General features: G+C 52.0%; 9 protein-coding genes across 9 annotated transcripts; 6 read left to right on the plus strand and 3 right to left on the minus strand.

Annotated features, from left to right (window-relative positions):
• Nucleotides 1-1,161: 1,161 nt before the first annotated feature.
• COCCADRAFT_106530 (uncharacterized protein) lies at nt 1,162-4,013 on the plus strand (the record flags this gene model as incomplete). Its single annotated transcript, XM_007718072.1, has 15 exons — nt 1,162-1,601; nt 1,712-1,856; nt 1,912-2,091; nt 2,175-2,278; nt 2,496-2,532; nt 2,595-2,786; nt 2,850-3,150; nt 3,209-3,234; nt 3,298-3,310; nt 3,371-3,404; nt 3,509-3,554; nt 3,626-3,696; nt 3,749-3,774; nt 3,832-3,889; nt 3,947-4,013. 15 exons carry the CDS (start codon nt 1,162-1,164, stop codon nt 4,011-4,013), a joined length of 1,740 nt encoding a protein of 579 aa, XP_007716262.1.
• A 1,853-nt stretch (nt 4,014-5,866) lies between these two features.
• Nucleotides 5,867-8,047, plus strand: COCCADRAFT_8343 (uncharacterized protein; the record flags this gene model as incomplete). Its single annotated transcript, XM_007718064.1, has 3 exons — nt 5,867-6,065; nt 6,143-7,950; nt 8,015-8,047. 3 exons carry the CDS (start codon nt 5,867-5,869, stop codon nt 8,045-8,047), a joined length of 2,040 nt encoding a protein of 679 aa, XP_007716254.1.
• A 574-nt stretch (nt 8,048-8,621) lies between these two features.
• COCCADRAFT_106539 (uncharacterized protein) lies at nt 8,622-9,403 on the minus strand (the record flags this gene model as incomplete). Its single annotated transcript, XM_007718073.1, has 2 exons — nt 8,622-9,230; nt 9,287-9,403. 2 exons carry the CDS (start codon nt 9,401-9,403, stop codon nt 8,622-8,624), a joined length of 726 nt encoding a protein of 241 aa, XP_007716263.1.
• A 373-nt stretch (nt 9,404-9,776) lies between these two features.
• Nucleotides 9,777-10,722, plus strand: COCCADRAFT_8345 (uncharacterized protein; the record flags this gene model as incomplete). Its single annotated transcript, XM_007718065.1, has 2 exons — nt 9,777-10,013; nt 10,060-10,722. 2 exons carry the CDS (start codon nt 9,777-9,779, stop codon nt 10,720-10,722), a joined length of 900 nt encoding a protein of 299 aa, XP_007716255.1.
• Nucleotides 10,723-11,336: 614 nt separating this feature from the next.
• On the plus strand, nt 11,337-12,884 carry COCCADRAFT_29484 (uncharacterized protein; the record flags this gene model as incomplete). Its single annotated transcript, XM_007718074.1, has 1 exon — nt 11,337-12,884. One exon carries the CDS (start codon nt 11,337-11,339, stop codon nt 12,882-12,884), a length of 1,548 nt encoding a protein of 515 aa, XP_007716264.1.
• A 303-nt stretch (nt 12,885-13,187) lies between these two features.
• COCCADRAFT_8347 (uncharacterized protein) lies at nt 13,188-16,421 on the minus strand (the record flags this gene model as incomplete). Its single annotated transcript, XM_007718066.1, has 1 exon — nt 13,188-16,421. One exon carries the CDS (start codon nt 16,419-16,421, stop codon nt 13,188-13,190), a length of 3,234 nt encoding a protein of 1,077 aa, XP_007716256.1.
• Nucleotides 16,422-18,190: 1,769 nt separating this feature from the next.
• Nucleotides 18,191-18,920, minus strand: COCCADRAFT_8348 (uncharacterized protein; the record flags this gene model as incomplete). Its single annotated transcript, XM_007718067.1, has 2 exons — nt 18,191-18,782; nt 18,829-18,920. 2 exons carry the CDS (start codon nt 18,918-18,920, stop codon nt 18,191-18,193), a joined length of 684 nt encoding a protein of 227 aa, XP_007716257.1.
• A 1,026-nt stretch (nt 18,921-19,946) lies between these two features.
• COCCADRAFT_8349 (uncharacterized protein) lies at nt 19,947-21,079 on the plus strand (the record flags this gene model as incomplete). The annotated part of the gene is made up of 4 exons (XM_007718068.1): nt 19,947-19,987; nt 20,056-20,521; nt 20,569-20,962; nt 21,015-21,079. 4 exons carry the CDS (start codon nt 19,947-19,949, stop codon nt 21,077-21,079), a joined length of 966 nt encoding a protein of 321 aa, XP_007716258.1.
• A 650-nt stretch (nt 21,080-21,729) lies between these two features.
• Nucleotides 21,730-23,610, plus strand: COCCADRAFT_29488 (uncharacterized protein; the record flags this gene model as incomplete). Its single annotated transcript, XM_007718075.1, has 3 exons — nt 21,730-22,072; nt 22,122-22,250; nt 22,298-23,610. The coding sequence occupies 3 exons, from the start codon at nt 21,730-21,732 to the stop codon at nt 23,608-23,610; spliced, it is 1,785 nt and encodes a 594-aa protein (XP_007716265.1).
• Nucleotides 23,611-23,857: the final 247 nt, after the last annotated feature.

Genomic DNA, 23,857 nt, shown 5'->3' on the forward strand with positions numbered 1-23,857 from the left:
GTTTACAAGGCAAGCATCAAAGTGCAATCTAGTCTCTTTTTTTTATCGGACCGCCGGCCTCGGACTTGGCTTTTACTTGACCTACTTTCGTTTACTGCGTACACTTCGTATCTATCCCATGTCTATCTACCCTACATATCTGACTAGATAGATAACTCCCTCCCCCTCCCCCCCGCCGTCTAACCGCCCTTTACAACTATCGCGCTACTAGACTATACTACACCGATTATCCGCGCACATTTGCAGTGATGCTGGAAAAGCCTTTCTCCGGGTGCGAGAGCCAGGGGGGGAGTAGGTTTTTCCGGGGGATGCCAAGGGGGGATGGGGGATGTCGGATATGCACGTTTGGGTATAGGCGGGTTGGGTTGAGTGGTTTAAGCCGGAAGGGGGGTTAGTATGGGTTGTAAGGGCGATTCAGAAGGCCGAGGTTCGCAAAGATTCCCTTTCCTTCCCATACAACGTAACAAAAGGGAACACAAAGCGTGGAGGAAAGCAAAGATGCAAAGTGGTGTTAATTGTGTTATGTGATTATTTGCGATGAGGCAAGGATAGGAAGTTGGGACGAGGAAAATGTGAATGGAGGTAGACAACAAGACGGAGATATCGCACTTGACATACGATCGGATGACGCACCCCGGCCGTTTTCGGCGCGAAGCTAGAGCAAAGGTAGAGTAGGGAAATGTCGAAAGTGGGTTTACTATATACTAGTAGCGACAGGGGTGGTGGGGTGGAGAACGTCATTTCTCGGGCGGTTGCCGCAGTCGAGACTTTGTTGCTTGTGAGTGGGTATTTCGTTTGCGCAAATCGGGCGCGCGGGACGAAGGGAGGGGGTTAGGATGAGTTTGGGATGGGGGGGGGGGGCGCGTTTGGCAGCGGTGTCTTGGATTGCTTTTCTCCACTTCATTTCTTGTCCTTCTTCTCGCTCTCTTTGTGACGATTGAGGTATCGACGCGAAGGATTCTGGCTGGGTAAAAGAAGCGACAAATCGATTGAAGCGAGTTTATCCGGGGAGTTTGACGTCGTTTTCTCCTCCATCAAGAAGGGAAAATTTCAGCGAGTGGCGAGGTTAGTGGCTGTTGGTCAGATAGTAGCCCTTTTGGGCGCGTGAAAGAAAAGAGAAGATATCAGAGCGATTCAAACGGGGGACGGTGAAGAAAAAAGATGGATCTAGCTAGGCATCCAACGGCCAATTCCGCACACCAAGGCCATGAAGATTGCAGTTCGAGTTCCTTTGAAAAAAGAGATGGATACGCTGGCGACACGAATGAAAGTATGGAGGGACTAGAGAAAGAAGATCAGGAAATAGCGGATAGAGCCCGCGCACAGAGCAGACGGTCTCAAGATGGCCGTAGCTTGAAAACGATTCAATCGCATCACTCGCGAGCTGGCGGCGACGGCTACACGTGTTTTGACCCCGAAGCAACAAGTGCGCCAGGACCTCCAGCAAAGACGATGACGACAGGAGCAAAATCTGGTGCTGTGACTGAACAGCCGTATTTGGTGTCGTGGGACGGCGATGCTGATCCAGAGAATCCACGTAGTATGGGGAAACTGCGGCGCTGGGCAATCGTGGTTATATGCTCTGCAAGTTCGCTTTGCGTGTAAGCCTTTTTTCGTTGGAATCGAAAAAAAAATATGTCTCTGTGGATACATGAGAGACATGTATACGAGGAAATTTGGGGATAAAGAGCTGACGATTTCTTTGGGGCAGGACATGCACCTCATCGCTCTACACATCGACATACAGACAGCTGAAACCGGAATTCGGGGCTTCGCGCTTGGTATCCACGCTTGGGCTGTCCTTGTTTGTTGCGGGACTGGGTACTGGGCCGATGATTCTGAGTCCCCTTTCTGAGGTGCGTTGCCTCAATTGCAAGAGTGCAGGATCTCTTGACTAATTCAAGAACACAGTTTTTCGGGAGAAGACCCATTTACATTTGCTCCTTCTCGTTCTTCCTCATCTGGATGATTCCATGTGCGGTGGCTCAAAATATCCAGACGATGCTCGTAGCCCGGTTCCTAGACGGCCTCGCTGGCTCCGCATTTCTCAGTGTGGCGGGAGGAACGGTGGGCGACATGTTTGCGAAACACGTTAGTTTGACCCATTCCAGCACCTATACTCAAATCCAGTCCATTTCTGGCTTTGTTTTCTGACGCGCGTGTGCGATACACAGGAACTATCGGCACCGATGATGCTATACACTGCCAGCCCATTTGTGGGTCCGGAAATAGGACCTCTGGTTGGGGGCTTCATTGTTGAGAATACTACTTGGAGATGGTAAGTTGCTTATTGATTTGGGCCCACCAAAAGCCTTCCCCCCTCACTCTTGTGACACAGTGCCTGCCTTGCACATTGGCATGGGAGATTGGGTTGTACTGCCGATATGATGCTGTTCCTAGTAACTTGGACCTCGTATTCATGACGACGTACCTTTTATTTTGTATTGGGACTTGCCACGTAGCAATGAGCGGTGTGTTGACTAGAAGGAAAACAGGTGTTTCTACTTGCTCATCATTTGGTCGGGCCTCCAGGTAAGATCTGCCCATTGCCACACTCGTATGCACGGAGACAGGCTAATGCTGGTATTTATTAGCTTTGCCTCATTATCTTATTCGTACCTGAGACGTATCATCCCGTTCTTCTCCGCCGCAAGGCCATACGGCTACGTAAGGAGACTGGCAATCCGGAATGGATAGCGCCGATTGAGAAGATGGACCGATCCATTGCCAAAACCGTCATGTGGTCGTGCATCAGGCCGTTTCAACTTTTGTTTTTTGAGCCCATGGTATGTGTTGTTGGTCATTCGACAGGCGGGTGATTGGTGGAACTGACTTTGTGGACTCGACAGTGCCTGAACCTGTGTATCCTGTCGGCCATTCTGCTGGGTATCCTGTACCTGTTTTTTGGCGCCTTTCCGCTCGTATTTGGAAACAATCACGGGTTCAGCCTCTCACAGACTGGGATTGCGTTTTTGGGCTTGCTAGTGGGCATGGTGGCTGGTGTTTCGTCTGACCCCATCTGGAGGAGGGTATACGGTAGGCTTGTGCGACAGCGTGAAGAGCAAGGAGGACAGCCCGGCGGCTCCGAACCGGAGTTTCGGCTCCCGTCGACGATTGTAGGCGCCTGGGTGGTTCCTATTGCACTGTTTGGTAGGCTTCCCGTGACCGTTCGGCATTGTTGACTAGGCTTCTAACCGTGCTTATGCAGGGTTTGGGTGGACGACGTACTCATCGGTAAGTCCGTTGTTTTTGCTGCAGAGGTGAAAGCGCTCAAGGCTAACGTGCTGATCTCCGCAGGTTCACTGGATAGGTACGGCAGCAAATCGCATGTGCTTTTGAGAGGCAATACTGATTGACCATGACACTGCAGTTCCAATAATGTTTTCGGGAATATTCGGTCTTGGGTATGCTTGTTCCTTTTTTTTGTTATTTGTCCTTGAGAGCTACCCACGGTCATATCGTCAGGAGGAAAACAAAGGAGATTTGCTAATAACATGGTGTGACGTAGGGTTATTTGGGTTTACTCCGGGGTGTTTACGTTTCTGGTTGAAGCAGTGAGTTGTCTAGGCAGGCACCGACATCGGGGCCTGGGAGGTAGGTACAGAGTGTTGACGTCGGCGAACAGTACCCTGTATATGCTGCATCAGCTCTTGCTGCCAACAGCTTTGCGCGGTCGTACTTTGCTGCAGCCTTCCCGTAAGCCAGGCCAACCGTTGTGGGCCGATCAGATGACTAACTCATGGCATAGGCTATTTGGTGTTCAGATGTACAACAGTAAGTGGACGAGAGGGAGCACCATTTTGCAAAAGAGCGGTCACTAATGTGGTCAAGATCTCGGTTACCAGTGGGCAACGACTGTGCTCGCGTTCCTGGCTCTAGCAATGGCACCGTAAGGAAGCAGTACCCGAGGCAATGGTCATGGGAGGCACTAATGTGTATGACGCAGGTTTCCCATCTTGTTTTTTCGATACGGTAAGCGGCTTCGCGAGGGCAGTCGGTATGCGTCAGGATAGCAGTCAGAGGGTGGGTATGGGTGTTTATGCGAGGGCATGTGGCAGCAATGAGTGGGAGAGCAAGACCAAGAATAGAGACGAGTGACACAGCATTTGCAGGCCATGATATTTTGTTTTGATTGAGTCAGGGATATTGCGCCCATGCGTGAGACGACATGAAGCACTCTGGCTGGGCCTTTGTACGACGGAACATGGAGCGCCACGAGGGTGGCCAGGCCAGCTCGAGGGACAGAGGCGACGGGAGCGACACGAGGGGTGGGAGGTGGCTGCGGATAGAAGCGCCACCGGGGGTAGTTTGAATGGTAAGCAGCGAGCGGGATGGTAGTAGTGGATGTGGTTGTGGTGGTGATGATGATGATGATGATGATGAGTATGTTGATGATGGTCATCAGTCGTACCAGGGTGTGTGGAGCGAGTAATGGCTGGCGCTAAGACCTCGCAAAAGGCCATGGGCCCCCCCACCGCATGCACGCCCTGTAGCCGAGCGCGCGAGACTTGGGAACCGGGCGGCTGGCCGCTTATTGGGCATGGGGGGCTGTGTGGCATGACCTGTCGCTGTGGGAATTGGACGGACAAACAGGGCAAGATTCTCCCGCAGACAGCAGCGAGGGAAAGTGAGGCTATAGATGTATGGGTGGATATGTGAAGGTGATGGCAGCGTCAAGACAGGACATGGGTAGGGCATAGTAGTAGTTTGCATGGTAGTAAGTAGCTAAGTAGTATGGCAGAGGCATGCATGTGCATTAGCAGCAGGCGGTAGTCGAGTGGTAGTCGAGTGGTAGTCGATGGCCGGCAATGCGAGGGCGGGCTCCATCTACCCGTGACGTCTGCGAGGCATGTCGCTGGGCCGGCTAGTGCGAGGCCAAGCACGCGGCTTACCGGCCGACAGGGACCGAGGCAGGTGCGAGTCTCTCTCGGTGTGCGTGTGTGCGTGCGTGGGCTCTTGCGCCTTCCAGCAAACCTCGACAGCCAATTGCGGGGAAGCGCATTTGCGCGCATCTCCAGCACCTCCCACGAGAGACGACTCCAACATACCACCGTACACGACACCCCCCCGGCCCATACGCTTCACCTTCCCTCCTGTCATCCAGTGAATAGCCCCACAACTGCCCTATCTCTCGCAAGAGAAAAAAACCCCCATCAGTCGCTGCTCCCAACCTCGCAGCCTCCCAGCCAGCCAGCCAGCTCCGCCTGTAAGCTGGGTCCGACCATCGCTCTCGCTTGCCCGTGTGCTCGTTCGCTCCTGCCTCCTGCGCCGACCGTCACTTCCCTCGCCCCGTACCACAACATCGCTCTACCGTGTCGCGCCTTCCCTGCTCGTCACTCGAAGCGAGGACGCCTCAGCGCCACTGCCACCTGGCTGCCCTCGCCTCTTGCCTGCCCTCCTCTTGCCCTCGCACCCCGGCGCATCTCGTAGAACCACACTCGACTAGTCCCAGCAGCATGGGCAGCGCGTCTCGGTAGCATCTTGCTATCAAACATGGTTCTGTGTCTGACTGGAATGCTCCCTCGATTACGTCCATCCCGGCTTCGTACCACGCCCGCTCTGTTCCATACCTGTCCCCCGGATTGACCATTGCCTCTGTCCATTGGGGTCCCCTGCATTTGCTCGTCATTGGAGCCCCTACAGTGTCACAACAGCCCCCATCCACCCTGTCCAGCCCACGCGTGATCGCTCTCTCAAACACGCAGCTCGAACGCCTCGTCCCGTGCGCCCCAAGAAACATTGGCTGACCCGTTTTGCTGGGAACATCCCAAAAAGTCCAACCTACGGCTGCACGCAGTCCACGACAGCAGTCTGTGCTTGGCCCCCCACCACCGTCTGCTGTGCTGAGCAGAAGGGGGGGAATATTATGACTGCCTCAGACGCCGAAGATGCCTCTCCCTCGCCCGAGTACCGGAGCGATTTGGACGACGACATGGCTGCTGAACAGAATGCTGACCGCCAGTCTGGCGGCACCTCGCCTGTCCAGAAGCCCGCAAACAACAAGTCCAATGCCAAAGATCCGCTGAGACCCCGGCGCAAGAAGGCGCGGAGGGCGTGTTTTGCCTGTCAGCGAGCACATCTCACATGCGGCAAGTACCACTCACCTGGCCTGTCAACACAATCTTTCTAACAACATCAACAGGCGACGAGAGACCCTGCAATCGCTGTATCAAGCGTGGCCTCCAAGATCACTGCATGGATGGTGTCCGCAAAAAGGCAAAGTATCTCCATGATGCACCAGACGGTGCTCTCATGCCCGGAGTAGGCGGCCATTACCCATATATGAATGGAAATCGTCCTACTCCCATTCCTACCCAGGACACTCAGACGGTCGCCGTCTCACCCCCAGCCAACATGTACCCTCAGGGCCAACAAGGCACTTTCTATCCATCCAATTCAATACCACCCCAACTACCCGTCACACAAGACGCACGAGGCTTCAGCAACCAGCAGTCGCCGATATCTCCCTCTTTTAACCAGACGACGGCACAGAGTGATCCGAGCACAATACCTCAAGCTCAACCAGACCAGCTGCAGCAGTTTGGGCCCTTGTTCGATCCAAGCGATCCAGCCCTGTTCAACTTTGACATTTCGAGCCTCAACTTTGGGAACCACTATGGCGCGCTAGAGTTTGGCATGCTCGGCCACATGTCGTCAGGCGCGGTAGAAACCCCGCATAACAATGGCATGATGAACGCCATCAACGGTCCTGTCAACATGTACAACCAACCCTTATCCTCCGGTTACGGAGATCGAAATAATTCTGGCGTAATGGCATTCGGCCCGAATGGCATACCATCGGGCGAATGGCAGGAATCGCATTCGCGACAGGGTAGCATGCACGCTCAGACAAATGCTTCTGTTGGCTCGAATCATGACCATAGTCATCGGAGCGACAGCCTCAATGGACCTCACGCATTCGCCATTGGACAAGGACCTGGCACTCACTCATCCGCAAGCCCGGCATCCACGGATGCATCTACCTTTGAAGGTGACAATCCACTGGCGGCTGCAGCCTTCTTTGCCAATCCGTATCGGCCGCATGCACAACGTTCGCCTTTGGTAAACCGATCGCAGCAGGAAAACAAGCATCCAAATTCCGCACTACATTCATTACATGCCAATGGCATCCGCAAACGCCAGCGAGATACCAAAAGCATCTATCAGGGCATCACCAAGCCCTATGACTATGTCAAGGGCTATCATAGGCTCTACCAGTTGATTGACAAGAAATACTCTCGGCAATGGGTTGCCAAAGCCCAGCAATACTTGCAGAATTATCGGCCGGTGCTACTCCAAGTCCGGGAGGAGCTGAACAGAGATGATTTGATTCACCAAGAAATGGGTCTTCAGCGCCATCTTATGACACTCCAAGAACACTTTGCAGAAGTCGGCACACCGTTCTTAATCTGCAGGCGCTCGGGTGAGATTGTCGGCATCAACAAGGAATTCACCATACTCACCGGCTGGAAGCGCGAAGTCCTCCTCGGTCAAGAACCAAACCTCAACGTCAACACTGGCATCAACCGCGACTCAAACGAAAGCGACACGTCGACGCAAAACACGACACCCAACCTTGCAGCCCAAGACAGCGAGACCGCTACGCCCAGTGTCAACATCATCGAGCTCATGGACGCACGATCAGCTCTCGAGTTCCTGCAACACTTTTCCGAGCTCTGCTACCAGGACCCTCGCGGCTATGCCTCCCAGCGCGTCAATATGCTGCGGTACCAGACCAAGGCAGACGTAGACCGCCTACAGGAAATGAAGAGTGTGAATGCGGGTGGTGACGCAAAACATGATCCACTAGTTAAAATGGAAGGCGGCGCCGTGCATCAGGGCGAGAGTGCCATGCAGCGACTTGGAGCCAAGAATGGCATGGTGGACTGCATGATTTGGTGGCATATCAAGCGCGATATTTTTGATATGCCTGTGCTTGTTTGTATGAGTGTAAGTTTTCTTCTCTCCTTTCAGGGCCATGATGAGTGATGAGGTGCTAATATTGGGGTTGTAGGTTATGCCTGTGCTAGATAAAGGTCTGCAATAAGCCGAGACAGAAAGGTTTGATGATTTCTTTCATCTTCTTCTTCCTATTTGGTGTTGACGATCGAGGCGGCTGTAACAAAAGTGTCTTCATGTTCTTGTCTTTTTTCTTCTTCATCTTTTTTCATCGTGGCTTTTGCATTCACGACGTGCACAACATACAAAGGGGAGAGGGACGTGATGGTCTTTTGTTTCGAGGGTCGCTCTTCGAAAAAAGACAATTTTAGTCTAATAGTTCCTTGTACCCTTTACGGGAACGGGCGTCTTCTGAGCATTTTGTTTTTTTTATCCAGCAAAGCCATCTACTACGAGAGAGGTTGAACTATTGTCGCCTTATGGGCGCAGTGTTTCTATACGTTGGGATATCTTTCTTTGCTAACGGTCAAACCGTGTATGCATGAATTGTTATCATGATCGAATTCGTGTTAGACTCGATACTTACTCTCAAGGGAGAGTGGGGGATATCGCCGTGCAAGTTAGTCTAAGACATACGAAGTAAAAATACAACAACAACATGTCCTTGCTCCTTCTTACCATCCCAAGCACCAAAAAAATTGCTCATTAAACACCGCCCACCATCAATTAATCATCTCACTCTTCACAACCCCATCCTTCTGCCCCGCCTGCTCCCCCCTCGCATCCCCATTCCCCATAACCTCCCCTCCCTCCCCTCTTCCCTTCAACCACTCATCCCCCTTCCACTCCAAATACTTTTCCCTTTCCAAACTCCTCTTCGCCACACGAATATCCTCCTTGATATCCTCCACCAGCGCCTCCAAACTCACATAATCATATTCGGGCCGTATGAAACCCAGAATAACCAAACTCAGCGTCGCGCCATAAAAATCGCGCTCGAAGTTATTCAAAATGTGGATTTCGATGCTGCGTTTCGAGTTTTTGTAGTACGGGTTGTAGCCGATGGAGAGGACGGTGGGGTAGATTGTTTGCGGTGAGGGGGCGGGGGAGGTGGGGTAGTTTAGGTCGAGGACGGCGTGGTTGGAGGATGTGGAGGGGGGTGCGGAGGGTGTTGAGTCTGAGGGTGTTGTGGCGTTGGAGGGTGGGGAGGAAGAAGAAGGGATGGTGGAGGGGTCGAGGGTGCACCAGCCGTAGTAGATGCCTGAGTCGAGGTCTTCGTTGCCGCCGATTGAGAGGCCGGAGAGGGGGATGTTGGCGGTGGGGATGCCGAGCTGAATTGAAGTTAGTCTTTTGGATGTGAAGATGCTTTGGAGAGGGTTGTTGGTACTTCTTTACTGCCGCGTCCGAAGCCTTTGATTACGGGACCCCGGAGTTTGAGGGGGAAGGGTGGTTGGGGGGTGTCGGGGCCGGCGATGGGGTCGCGGGGGCCGTCGGGACGTCCCATTGTGAATGTCTAGGCGAGTCTTTGTTTTTGAAAAATAGGGATGTGTATTGCAGGTGTTGTATATAGGAAAAGGTTGTTCGTTCTGAGAATAGGTGATGTTAGTTAGCTTGGCTTCCAGTACTTTCTGGTCGGGATGGCAAAGGGTCCGATCGGAATGCATGGTGGGGCACAGTGTGGAATGGTAAGCGTCATTGCTGCTGCTTAGTCAATGCAAGGTACCAGATCATCGCTGCTACCCCAACTAAATGCGGCCATGCTTCCGCCAAAAGCATTTTGGTCGGTATGGCGTTGTAACAGAATGATTGCAACATCTCCTCGTATCGCTGTCCTGCCATTTGCATCCTATTTGAAACTGTGTGTTCCATCTCGTACAATGACTTCTATATCGACAACCAAACAGATCTCCCGCTTGCACGATGATAAACCGGCATTTATATATGGCACTGCCTGGAAGAAAGATCAAACGAAGAGACTGGTGAAGGAGGCGCTGGCTGTTGGGTTTTGGCGTGTCGACACAGCTGCACAACCACGCCATTATCAAGAGGCCTTGGTCGGGGAAGCGCTTCGCGAAGCATTCACCGAAGGTATCTTGAAGCGAGAAGAGCTCTATGTACGTACACCTAAATTCCTGATCATCTGATACTAATGTCATGTAGTTACAAACAAAATATACTACCCCTGCGGGACAAGACCTAAACAACATTCCCTATGACCCCAACGCACCCTTAGACTCTCAAATCCACACTTCCGTTGCATCGTCGCTCAAGAACCTGCGCCATATATCTGAATCGCCAGACGACTCCTACCTCGACTGCATGCTTCTGCACTCACCACTACCAACAACCGAGCAAACAATCCAAGCCTGGAAGCTACTGGAGACATACGTCCCCCATCGCATTCGCTCCCTTGGCATCTCAAACGTAACCCTGTCTGTACTCGAAGCCCTCTATCAAAACGCTACTGTCAAACCTACAGTTGTGCAGAATCGCTTTTACCCCCAGACGCGCTACGACGTGCCTTTACGCAATTTTTGCAAAGAACACGATATCGTGTATCAGTCTTTCTGGACGCTGACGGGTAACCCGGCGCTTTTGCAGTCACAACCTGTTGCGGCGCTGGCACGAGCGGCACAGGTTGAGATACCGGTTGCACTGTATGCACTAGTTATCGATCAGGGTGTTGTGGTGTTGAATGGGAGTACGTCGAGAGAGCATATGGAGATGGATTTAGAGGGGATTCAGAAGGTTCGTGATTGGGCTGTGGAGAAGCCACAGGAGTTTGCTGCTATTGCTGGAGATTTTAAGGCTATAGTGGAGTGAGTGTTTGTCTGTGCTGGTTGTGCAGTGATACTACCTACGGACGAAAAGATACCCGCTTCCGCATCGATTCCGTACCATTCATTGGGCACTTCCCAGCTCGTTAGGTACCGGGGATGCATATCATACGCTATTTTTCTTGCAATAACAATGATCTGGCGAGTTTGAAAGTGTGGTAAATTTTGTCTGACGTCTGCTGGCATAGCCTTCGTACCAATTAGACATGGACAAGAACAAGTCTATCACCCAAGGCTTCCGACAATCTGGCAGCCGCCATATGATGCTTAGATCCCAGTTATCACTGGCCTCTCGTTACAGATGATTGTAGGAAGCCATCAGTGTGTGGTCTCTCACTGTCGATGCTACCTGGGGCTAGCCACTCTATCACCCGCTAAAGACTGGACGCTTACCCATTTAAGACATCAGCACGCAGTGAAAGCCACCGACCTCCATCTCTTACCTCTGACGCTGGACTGGCCTAGTGCCAAAATTCTCACGTTGGCGACTCGGACCTCTTCTGCGCTACAAACCTCCCACGCATAACCGTCTATCAGAATCTATAGCATTTTAGTGAGCTCTGATCAACAGATACTGGTGTATCTTGCGTTCAGAAAAATATGGCCGGCAGCCCAGATCGTTCGTACTCGCCAGAGTACCTCGAGCGACTGTCAAGTCCTGATTACCTTGCTGGTGATGAGTCCTCGTCAGATTCGCAGAGTGTTCCTGAGGCAGATCGCCTCCCAGACGCTGCTGCACCTCTGAGCGCCGACGAGGACCGAATGGATTCGAATTACCCAGTGCCCAGTCAGGAACGCAGTCCTAGCGGCAGTGACAGCAATGAGGAACACCCGCCCTTGAAGCGGTTCAAAGAAGGGCCAGCCTTGGATTACGAATCCTCTGATGATCACATCCCACACAACCGCCCGGCCGCCAGTCTCATCGACAGCGATGGCAATGAGGAGCCTCCGTCCTCGAAACAGTCGACCAAAGACCAAACGAGGTACTACAACTCGTCTGACAACTACCCTCCACCCAGACGCCCACCCCCCAGCTCCACCGCCAACCCTCCCCCAAAGAAGGCTACTCAAGACAAGAAGAAACCCAATCAACCCCCTCCCCCCTCCAACCCCCCCAAGAAAAACGACCCCAGCACCAAAGCCTCCCTAATCCACCAAATCCAGTCCCACTGGGGCCCCAACTTTATAAAAACCTACATTCCAAAATGCCATCGCCCCCTTATCAAACTCCCCACCTCCACCACAAAACGCAAACGCCCCCACCCCTTACTCCGCAAACACGAGTCCAACCCCCACAACTGGACCCCTTCCTCTCTAGCCTCCATCCTGCGCATCGCAAAACTCACTTCGGACAAAGCGTGGTTGCAACAAGCAACGCGAGATGTAGTGCGGTATAGAATTCGGCATACAGGGAACCGCAAGCCGCAGCTGGGACGCGCGGATTTCGACGTTGTCGAGGATATGCTGGGGAAGGGGTGGGGAGTTGAATATGCGTTTGGGGTTCGGTATAAGCATTTAGTTAAGGAGGAGGGGGAGGGGGAAGGGGAGGAAGAAGAGGATGTAGAGTATCTGTTTGATGTTGGGCCCGAGAGTAGTGAGGTGGATGTGGGGTCTGAGGGGGAGGATATGAAGCTAAGGAGGCGGCAACGACGCGGTGACACTGATGGTGGTGGGAAGGCGAAGAAGCGGAAGGAGAGGGGGGATGAGGTATGTGCACCGTCTTCGTCTTCGGAGGAGGAGGAGGGGAGGATTAATCCGTATCAACATGCCTGGTGCAAATCGCAGTATGTCATGTTTCCGCCACTGCCACACACTTCTTCGTCTTCGGCGCAGGTTACGCAGAGGACTGCGAAGTCTGCGTCGAATGGTACGAAGAAAATGAAACAGAAAAGTGCACAGCGTGGTAAGGATGTACGGAATAGTCCTGAGGAATCGCTGTTTGTACCGGAGGAGAGAGAGAGGGAGAGAGATGAAAATGGGGAGTTTGAAGAGGAGGGAGAAGATGGAGAAGAGGAGGAAGAAGAAGAAGAAGAAGAAGAAGAGGAGAGAGACTACGAAGCAGAAATCGCAGCAGCAGAGGCGGAACTCAAACTTGCGCGGTTAAAGGTTGCGGCGGTGAAGGCGAAGAAGTTGAACAGGAAGAAGTGATATCTTCATTGACCGTGCTTTGGGTTATTTGGTTTGCATTATAGGGTTGGAGATGGGAGTTTTGTGGGCTAGGTTTAGGATACTGGAAACTAAGGGGGTTTTACTGTATTCATTTCCTTTTGATACCCAGTATTAGGGCAAAAGAGATCTGTAAGTCTCTTTGCAACAAGTGTACACAAGCATAAAAATAGACAGAGAAGGAAATAGGAAAGACGGCACACGGCAAAAGAAGCCAAACTTCATACCTAGAAAAATGTTCATTTTTATGGAATCCGTCTATAAAACCTATGCGATCAATTCACTCTAATAAACCTCAAGCACATATCTCCCCTCATCCTTCAACTTCTCAATCTCCTTTCTGCTATCAATCTTCTTGGCTGCGGGGTTCTTGACCTTATGCTCCACCTCGAGCGCCTCCTGCAGCACCTCGGTGACATCGGGAACAGGCCAGGTAGGACCGCAGAGGTAAAAGCTACCCTCCTTTTCGAGATAGCTGCGTCGAATGTCCTTGAGAGACTCGCGCATACGGTCTTGAATGTAGATCTTCTGGGGTTGATCACGCGAAAAGGCGCGGCCAATAAGAGTGATGATGCCGGCGTCTTGGTAGGCCTCCCATTCCTCGCCGTAAAGGTACTCTTCGCGTTGGTGGCGCGAGCCCATGTAGAGTAGGACTTCGCCGATTTCGTGGCCTTGCTGCTTTTGGTAGGCGCGCTCTTGGACGAAGGCACGGAAGGGAGCGAGACCGGTACCCAGACCGGCCATGATGATGGGGGCGGTCGTCTTGGTGGGGAGCTTCATGACGGAAGGCTTTACAGAAACGGTGACGGGAGAGCCGACCTTGAGGCTGTTGAGGTAACGGGTGGCTTGACCAAAGCGGTCGCGGCCCTTGGGGTCGGTCCAGTTTACCGTCACGATGAGCAGGGAGACGGAGTTGGGGGTCACGTGTTGCGCGGAAGCAATGGAGTACTCACGGCGCTTCATGGGACTGACAATGCGGACAATCTCGTGGAAGCTGGGGTGTGCAGACGGGAACTCGAGCAGGATATCAGCATAGGTGATGGTGTCAACCTCAGCGCGGCGCTTGAACTCGGTAGCACCCTCTGGACTGATGATCTGAAGGAGTTCCCGTTTCTCAGCCTCGTCGCTGGCAAACTCGGCAAGTGATTCGTAGAAGCGCTTCGGTGGACGACCGAATATGTCGACATTCTGCAGAAGAGACTGGTAGACAGTGCGGTTGATCAACACGTTGGGATCCTCACGAGATGGAACCTCGACAATCTCGTTGGGGTTGAGGCCGTACCACTTGATGAACTCGTCGACTTGAGCCTCGTCGTTCTCCGCGTGGATACCGAGGGCCTCACCGATGGCGTAAGTGACACCAGAGTCTCCGAGATCAAACTCGATGTGGAAAATGTTACGATCATAGTTCTGGGGTGTAAGGCGACGACGTTCCTTGACATGGACAATGCTTGTCTTGATACCAAGGTCGGGACGGACTTGGTTAGAAGTACCGTAAGCCTCCTTGAAAGCGAAGCCCTTGGCAGCGACTTGCCAGTCTTTGAGTAGAGTGGGAGGTTCAGGCTCAGTGCGCTCGAAAGGAGCAAAGCTGGTAACGTTGATGTCTGAGGGAAGACTGATGGGCTCAGCATCCTCAGCAGTGCCCCAAGAAATAGGAACCTCCACCTCACGGAGGGCACTCTCAAGTTGCGCAGTAAGCTTCTCGAAAATTTCCGAGCTACCGTTGATAGCGGCGAGCTTGGAGAGACCGGATGTTAGAAGATCTTCCCGAGCAACCTTGAGGAATGCGAGCTGAGTGAGGAAAGACTCCAGAGATTCATCCTCAGCGACAGCCTCAGAGAGGGTAGGGTCCAGAACGAAGAGCTCGATATCCTTGTTGACAAGAGTCTTGCGGAAAGCGGGAGAGAGCTTCTTCTCAATGTCCTCATTCTTCACGCCTGGTAGCTTGACGATAATGGAGCCATCGGGCTTGATGCTGTTCAAAACATCAAATGCCTTGAGGATGGCTTCGTCGCCAATGAAGGCAACATCAGCTTGCTCAACAGCATATGGAGCCTCGATGGTGTAGTCGGCGTTGCGGATGTCAGTTCGCGCAACACCGCCTTGGACCAGATTGTCGTGTCCGTTGCGCACAAAGACATTCTTTGAAGAGTCAGTGGAGAAGAGCTTGCCAATAACTGCGGGTGCGTTGGCAGCTGGGGATTCGTCCAGGTTCCAGAAGCTGTACTGCTTCACGTCGGCATTGTTCAAGATGTCGATAAAGGAACGTGCTTCTGTGCCTTCCTTCTCGGCGTGGATTTGACGGAAAGCATCGAGGAAGTTGCTGGGTGTCCAGACTTGCTCGCGAGAGTATTTGACATCCGTTACCTCTACGTTCCTGTCGAGGGTGAACTGAACAGCTGCCAATACATCGGCGTATAGCCTCGAGTACTCAGCAGGGTCAAGCACGGCAGTCTCATCCTTGACCTGACCAAGGACAGCAATGCGGCGAGTGCTCTTGGGAAGCGCTTCCAAGAAGGCCTCCTCCACAAAGGGGCGGTACACACGGACGTTGATGACACCGACCTTCTCGCCCTCCTTGGACAATGCGGTTGCAACCTGAGCAGTCAAAGATGCCTCCACGGTGCCGAAGACAACGAGAACGCTCTCAGGCTCCTCATGGCCATAGTAGTCGAAGAGCTTGTAGTCCTCGCCGAGCTCGTCGTTGAAAGCCTGGAGGAGACGCAGCACACGTCCAGCGGTATCCGAATGTTTCTTATCCACATCAGACACTGCCTTCAGCACGGCCTCGTAACTGTTATATAGCCTAGCCTGGTCGAGCGTGTCAACTAGCCTCGCCGTCTCTCGTCCAACAGTGATGCCATCGTATGTGTGAATGGTAGGAATGACGCTCGAGAGCAGAGTTGCGAAGAGAGCCATGTGCTGAGACTCGAAGACGGATGGACTGCAGACAAGACCGAGGCCCAGATCTTCAGCAATTGTGAGGGATGAAACATAATCGGTGACGAGACCAGCGCTTGCGTTCGCAGAATAATCGACAGCAGCAATGTGCGCGGTAAGAGGGTTGGCGACCGAGTAGAGCGCAGCCAGCTGGTCAAGAGAAGAGCGGAGGTGCGTCAACGTCGAGGAAGCGGCAATGATCGACTGCGGGATATGACGCTTCTTCAGGTCAAAGTCCTTGGAGAACATGTAGCCCAAGGCAATTGCACCTGCACCTGTCCTTGTCTCCAGAGAGGAAACTCCAGTCTGGTATCCAAATGCATTCTTCTCGCCCTGCTCTTGCCAGTACTTGACTGCTACGTCTAGGTCGAACGACTCGGCGGAGTATGCGAAGATCTTATCCGAGAGGGCGTATGCAACCTGCTGGACGAGGGTTTGCGCCGTGAGGTAGGTAGGGCCGCTGATTGACTGGTACGAGAGGTCCTGGCCAAAGGGTAGGCTCGAGGACTTCTTGGTGAACTCCTTGGGTGTGTTCTGCTCGGCGCCAGGGCCGGCGGAGTCCGTCTGCTGAAAATGCATCTTGAAAGGCGATGTATGCGCCTCGACGTCTCAGCCTTTGACGACAAGATCTGAGAGTCTTTCTTTAAAAGTAAAGAAAAGAGCGAGAGTTAGACTAGACTCTCCTTGAGGGTTCACCTGGGGATCTTATCGGTGGAGTGGACAAGTCGCCTCGTAGGAGACAAAAAGTGCCGCCGTCCAGTAGCGACATCGGCAGATTGAGGACCGAGAAAGACGCAATCGTTCATAATGCTCCTGATTGGCTCTTGCGACATGGTCTAGCACGTCTTTCGGGCGAGAGATTGCAAATGAGCGGAATGTCGCCTTGACGCGACGAGAATTTGGCCCTAGCGCGAATTGCGTGCTTCAGCGGCCACGCGGGGCCATGGCGGGGAAATCCCGGTACTCGGAGATCTGATGAGCGCCTACGAATGGACCCTGTTACATGAATAGCCTTGTTGTCAGTGCTTTTTCATACGTGGATCCCTGTGCATCTAAATGAAATAGTGGGTTCTTGGTGTCTTCTATGAGTGGTATCTAGCGTACGAAGTAACATGAGGCTAGTAGCAGGTTAGCAGCGCGGTTCAGCATTAGATAACCTCACGTGACCGTACGGCAAGGGCAGTATTGTATTACAATTGTCCATGCAGACGTCGATTTCTATGAGATAAAGCAAGGAAACCTAGGAAGCATACTGATTCAGGCAATCACAGGTGAGAACAGTGGGGCGGGGATGCATTTGTTTCCTCTCTCAAGATATTCAAACGGGATTGGAGTCCGCTCCTCATGTTCCTTAGTTAAGAACAGCAATGTTTCGAATAACACGCGAACAAGTACAACAAAGACACGGAGAGAATTTCAAGCGACTGATGAATCGGATGCAATTTGGACACTGATCACATATCATCCTGTGTTGTCCAACCGATCCCCTATATTACAGTCTCTTCAAACTCTCATGTAACAAGCCTCACAATCTCGAAACAAACAGATTCGTGAACCAGTCCAGGTACAAAGAATTTACTTCACTGCGACGACCCCTGCTTGCATGGCGCTGTTTGGAACCCTCAAAAAGACTGAAAATCCTCTTTGTGATCAAGAAAGCCCTCATGGTCGATCATAATACGGACAGAGAATAGCAGTCGAGATATTCTGCGTTGTAAGACGGATGTATGCACGGGTTCTGCCTTCGGTGGTACGGAGCAATGCAGCTGGACACGGTCTTGGGGAAAATCATAAACTTAGCTGAAGGCTTCTTAGACTACAACTAGCGCTTTGCGTATACACGAAGAAACGGACCCTGGATGTGACTGCATCTGAACAAGCTGGCGCAACTGGTGGCCAACAAATATCCGTGGATGTGAGAGTGTCAATGAGCGATGTGAATCGCGAAGGCCAACGTCTATTTTCCGCTTTGACTTAGGAATGAATCTGGAGCGTCCGACATTGGGTGACTAAGGTGGGAAGATTGCTTGGAATAAGGGTCCGCATGTCCTCTTGGTCCATTTTCAGAGTCCAGGGTACCATGCCGATGGGTGCAAGAATCCTCCCTTGACTTGGGCGGTAGTATTAGGTTGAATAGGTGATCTTTGCTCACCTGGAGCACAACGATGTTTGCGTGCCCGAGAAACCGCACTTTGTGATTGCGCGAAATGGACTGTTGGAACATTTGAAATGCATGCCTTTAGCATGGCCGAACTTATTAAAACATTGGAAGATCACACTGCCAGCTGTCAAAGATGGTAGGGCATGGGTCTGCATGTGACTTCTGATAAAGGGTGGGAGCCCGCGTACTACTGCAAGTCTGCATCTGCTGGCATAACGAAGGAGGTATCTTCAAAATCTCGGAGGACGTATTCGGCCAAGGCATCTAGTTTCTTTCGTTGCACATGGAGTGCACCTCCCCGGATGTCTTTTTCGCGCTGACTCATGTTACTGAACAAAGAAGGCGCCTTGTTCTTCATGGTCGGCCCTCCGTTGCTTGGCCTTAGGCTGTCGGCCGATCCGTCAGCCTGAGCATGCAACTGTGCGCTTGATCCGGGACGAGAAAGAGACACATCGACATCCGGATACCTAGGGTCTCCCTGGCCTTCGGGCGAGATTTTGAACGTTTGCTTTTTGCTTGGGGGGATTCTGCCAATGAGGACCAACAGCAACTCTGGTTGCAATAGACGCACTATGATGTTGCAGTCCTGGGTTTCGATGGTGAGTGTCTGCAGTGGGGGCTTGAGCGAATGGTCTGGAGCCCCATTTCGCGTAGAAAGCTTTTGGCGGCCGGCGCAGTGATCCTTCCATGCCATGGAAATGAGGGCAGCTTGGTCACGAAGCTCCTTAGTTTGCACGGGCTTCGAATACGCTAATAACGTGCCATTTGGAGACATTAAACTCGTCATGTCAGTCTAGTTGGTGGGACTGAGCAAGCACAACTTACAAGAGTCGAGGATATATGCTTTCATTGGCGTTCTGAGTGAGCCAGTCGCTCACTTTGGCGATGTTGATCATTGGAAAACCTATTGCGGACATGGTCAGGAGGCTAACAGTGGGTGTTGTTAACAACAAGTGAAAACGGATGAGTGGGAATTTATGAAGAGCAGATAGCAATATATCGAACGCGACGTGGTTGGGATCATGGGCGATGGGCTGAATGCTTGTGACGCAGTAAGAAGACCACGTACCTGGTCGATTGTTGGCGCAACCCCCTTCCCGGACTGTCCTCGTGCGCCTGCTACTCCCTATGCCACAGACGGATGTTTACTACCTGCAGCGCGAGAAACGTCCAACAGCGACCGGGAAGATGCGTAGACCGACTTGATACCGTGAAGGAGGGAGGATCAGTACGCGACCGGCTTCGTCGACATCATGGAGTCCATGGCCAAGTTTACGAGGCCCAAAGCTATGACCAGCACCCGGAACGCTGTTGTTCCGCCGCCGCACGTGCTCTCGCGCCCCTTTGGGGACGCCTTCTACTCTACTAATACTGTATAGTCATGACCAGCAGGTGAAGGGCGTCATGCACCGAGTGCAGCCTCGATGACATGTGCATTACTTAGCTGATGAGCTCTTGTAGCAGTCTGATCATCCCATCTACTTTCAGGCGACATTTGTACGGTTATATCACATTCTTGCACTGCGGGAAGATTCCGGACTAGTATTCACACGATATCCCAAAAGAGATTCATTCGCAGATATCCCGATGCCCCGATGCAGATGCGTCTACCTGAACAAGGCGTCTAGGCCAGTGGTGAACGGGTGTTCTATTCAAGCAAGATGCCATCATTTGCTCCACAGGCTTAAGTCCGAGTAAAAGCCGGACGATGATGATGGTGGTGAGGGGCAAACCAGCAGCTTCTCATTGGGTGGTAGACGTCATTAGCTCCTCATTTCCGTGCCCCTCAATTGCTTCGCCAACCTCGTGCTCGCTAGGTTGCTCAATTCATGCTTTTTCTACGTCCAACGTGTATTAGGACATCGCGCCTAGCTGTTTCTACTGTCCTCAGACTTGCAAGACCAAACCATTCCCCGAGCATTCTCGTGCGTACGCTAGCGACCATGACGACCAATCCAACCAAGTACAAGTTCAACCACTCCATGTGAGTACCCGCATGGCCATTTGCCCTACTCGACACCTGCAATTGGTCAATTACTGATTCTTATTCAGGATCCGTGTCAAGGATCCAAAGCGCTCCATCGAGTTCTATGAGTTTCTGGGCATGAAAAAGATCAATGAGATCAAGCAACCCGACGCCGGATTCGATCTCCACTTTCTTGCATACGACAGCCATAAAGCTGCTTCCCACGGAAACCACTGGACAGACCGCGAAGGCATTGTCGAATTGACTCACAACTACGGAACCGAAAATGACCCAAACTACAAGATCACAAACGGCAACACGGATCCCCACAAAGGCTTTGGCCATCTCTGCATTTCGGTCGATAACATCCAAGCTGCATGCCAGAGGCTAGAGGACGCTGGCTACAAATTCCAGAAGAAGCTAACGGACGGGCGTATGCGCAACATTGCTTTCGTGCTTGACCCTGATGGCTATTGGGTCGAGGTGGTTGGTCAAAAGCCTCTCGAGGAGACTGAGAGTGTCAAAGACACAGATGTTGGCACATATCGTATGGTAGGTGATATGAAACGGACTCATCTGGACACAGCTGACAGAAGCAGAACCATACCATGATTCGCGTCAAGGATAAAGATGCCTCTCTCAAATTCTACCAGGACGTCATGGGTATGAAGCTCAAGCGCACGTTAGAAAATCCAAGTGCTGAGTTCGACCTCTTTTTCCTCGGCTATGGTCAGGACTCACCAGAGACTACGGCCACTGGTGTTAATCCAATTGTGGACAGCGAAGGTTTGCTCGAATTAACATACAACTATGGCACTGAAAAAGACGCCAACTTCAAGTACCACAACGGAAACAACGAGCCTCAGGGATTTGGTCACATTTGCATTGCTGTCGACGATCTGGAGGCCGCATGTGCTCGTTTTGAGGAGAAGAAGGTCAACTGGAAGAAGAGGCTCACCGATGGTCGCATGAAGGACATTGCGTTTGTGCTAGGTATGCTGTTTTCTTTTTGGTACACAAGTATGGCAACTGACAATCTTTGCAGATCCCGACGGTTACTGGATCGAGGTTGTGCAGAATGAGAAGCTCAAGACACGTAGTCATTGGTAAAAGCGCGGCGCCAACCACCCACGCATCATGTACATACCCCACGCAACACCAATACACCCTCCAATGAATGCAACCCTACTTTCAGGCTAGCCGGTTATGCTGCACGAACGATGCATCCCATGATCCCACTACCAAAGCCTTTGTTAGCTGCTCTGCAAGTTCTGTCTGAAGATCAAATATGCACTAACTACCATTACACACAAAATACGTTATCAGGCTGTTTGCATCTTAGCTGAGAGCTAATTTGAGTAGTTATGTATCCTGAATGCGGGTTCGTCCATTCAGTTCGCAATATAGCGTACCCCGTGGGGTAAAAGTGCGGGGTAACCAGAGGCAACACAGCCCGCCGAACCAGAAATCTGACGTGTCGTAACAGATGTACTGCACGAGCCGGCATCGGCTTGTTACAATGATCTTGCATACAGCACTGGGCATGGACCAACTAGTTGGATATATATACATCTCTATTCACCCCCCGACTACGAACTATTCCTCGCCTCGAAAACCCTGAAGTACATCAATCAAAGATACTAATTACTGAGCATAACCCTCATTGAAGGATCTGAGGTCAGATTATTGAAAGAGTTTGATAGCCTTTGTTCCCATAGATCTACGCCTAGACGAGGCAACCAACAGAGTCTTCATTCAGCATGGTCGCTGTTATGCATACAAAAAAACGCAAGATTCTTATACCAGAGAAGGTGTCACCGGACGGCCTAGCGCTACTGAAAGATGAGTTTGATGTGGACGAAAAGAAGGGACTCAGTCCTGAAGAGCTCAAAAGCATCATTGGCGAATATGATGCACTAATCGTTCGATCCGAGACCAAAGTGACGGCAGATCTTCTGAAGGCAGCTAAGAATATGAAAGTGGTAGCCCGTGCAGGTGTTGGTGTTGACAATGTTGATGTTCAAACCGCTACTCAGCACGGCATTATTGTCGTGAACTCACCCTCCGGGAACATCAATGCTGCAGCGGAGCACACTATTGCGTGTGAGTGCGTCACAGTCACGCAAATGGAGTGTCTGCTGACATACTAAAGTGTTGATGGCTGTTGCCCGGAATGTGGGCGATGCTTCACAAAGCATCAAGGCGGGCAAATGGGAGCGTGGCCGGCTCGTAGGGGTTGAGGCTAAAGGAAAGACTCTTGCTATTGTGGGATTGGGCAAAGGTAACTCAGAAGAATTGAGGAGTTGAGTACCGCTTACATTGTTATAGTTGGTCTCACAGTCGCTCGGATCGCTAATGGCCTGGGCATGAGACTCATCGCATACGATCCCTATGCCAATCCGAATTTGGCAGCAGCAGCATCAGTGACGCTCAGGCCTAGTCTTGCTGAGATCTTGAAAGAGGCAGATTTCTTGACGCTGCACACGCCTCTCATAGCTTCAACCAAAGGCATGATTGGAAAAGCCGAACTAGAAACCATGAAGCCCACTGCGCGAATTCTGAATGTTGCGCGGGGCGGGATGATTGATGAAGATGCTCTGGTGGAAGCTCTGGACGCTGGTAAGATTGCAGGAGCTGGAATCGACGTCTTCACTTCGGAGCCTCCTGAGCCAGACTCGTCTGCGACTCGATTAATCGCGCATCCAAAGGTGGTTGCAACGCCTCATCTTGGTGCCTCAACCACTGAAGCTCAAGAGAATGTCTCCATTGACGTATGCGAACAAGTGGTGTCGATCCTGTCTGGAGAGCTTCCTCGCACGGCAGTCAATGCACCGATAGTCCTTCCAGAGGAATATCGCACGCTACAACCCTTTATCAGTCTCGTTGAGAAGATGGGTAGTTTGTATACCCAACACTACTCCAGCGTCAAGAAAGATTCTTTCCGCACAACCTTCGACCTGATATACGAAGGAAAGCTAGCCACCATCAACACCACCAAGCCTCTCTTCGCCGCACTAGTCAAAGGCCTGCTGACGCCCATCACCTCAAGCGATGGCCTTAACATCAACATCGTCAACGCCGAGATCCTCGCCAAGGAACGTGGTATCCTCATCAACGAGCAGCGCTCACGCGAAAACGTCGAAGACAAGCCCTACGCCTCATTCATCACCCTCCGCGCCCGCGCCTCCCGCTCCGTATCCCAGCAATCTCGCTCCAGCGTTTCGGCATCTGCCGCGGCACGCTCAACCCGAGACAACAACAGCACAGACGACGACCAGATCATCCAAGGCTTCGTATCCGGCAACAGACCCTTTATCTCGCGCTTGGACAGGTTCAAAGGCGAGTTTGTGCCGCGCGGCACCCTCATCATCTGCCGAAATTTCGATTCCGTAGGCAAGATTGGGTATGTGGGGAATCAGCTGGGGAAGGCGGGCGTGAATATCAAGTTTATGAATGTGGCGCCGTTGGATGAGGAGGTCGAGGAGCAGCGATTGAATGGGGAGGAGGGGGGTGGGGATAAGAAGGAGGGGAGTAAGGAGGCGCTGATGATTTTGGGGGTGGATAAGCCGGTTGGGGAGGAGGTGCTTAAGAGGTTGATTGGGGAAGAGGGGGTGTTGGAGGCGAGTGTTGTGAATTTTTGAGATGGATTTATGGGGGTGTCGGATAGGTTTGGGATAGTCAATGGCAGCGGGACTTGTTCCGTAGGATATAGAGTCGTGTCTGTTTGCGGATTAGTACCTGGATCCCTTAGTACATGAGCAACGGTAAGTGTCAGCAATTGTCATGAGCGGTACTCCTGCACACACCCTTACCATCCATGAACTTTGACTATATCGACACTACTAATCTTACATAAGGAAATATATTGCCCATCATTACAATCCATGC

This window comes from Bipolaris zeicola (assembly GCF_000523435.1).
Source record: "Bipolaris zeicola 26-R-13 unplaced genomic scaffold scaffold_211, whole genome shotgun sequence".
Taxonomy (NCBI): domain Eukaryota; kingdom Fungi; phylum Ascomycota; class Dothideomycetes; order Pleosporales; family Pleosporaceae; genus Bipolaris; species Bipolaris zeicola.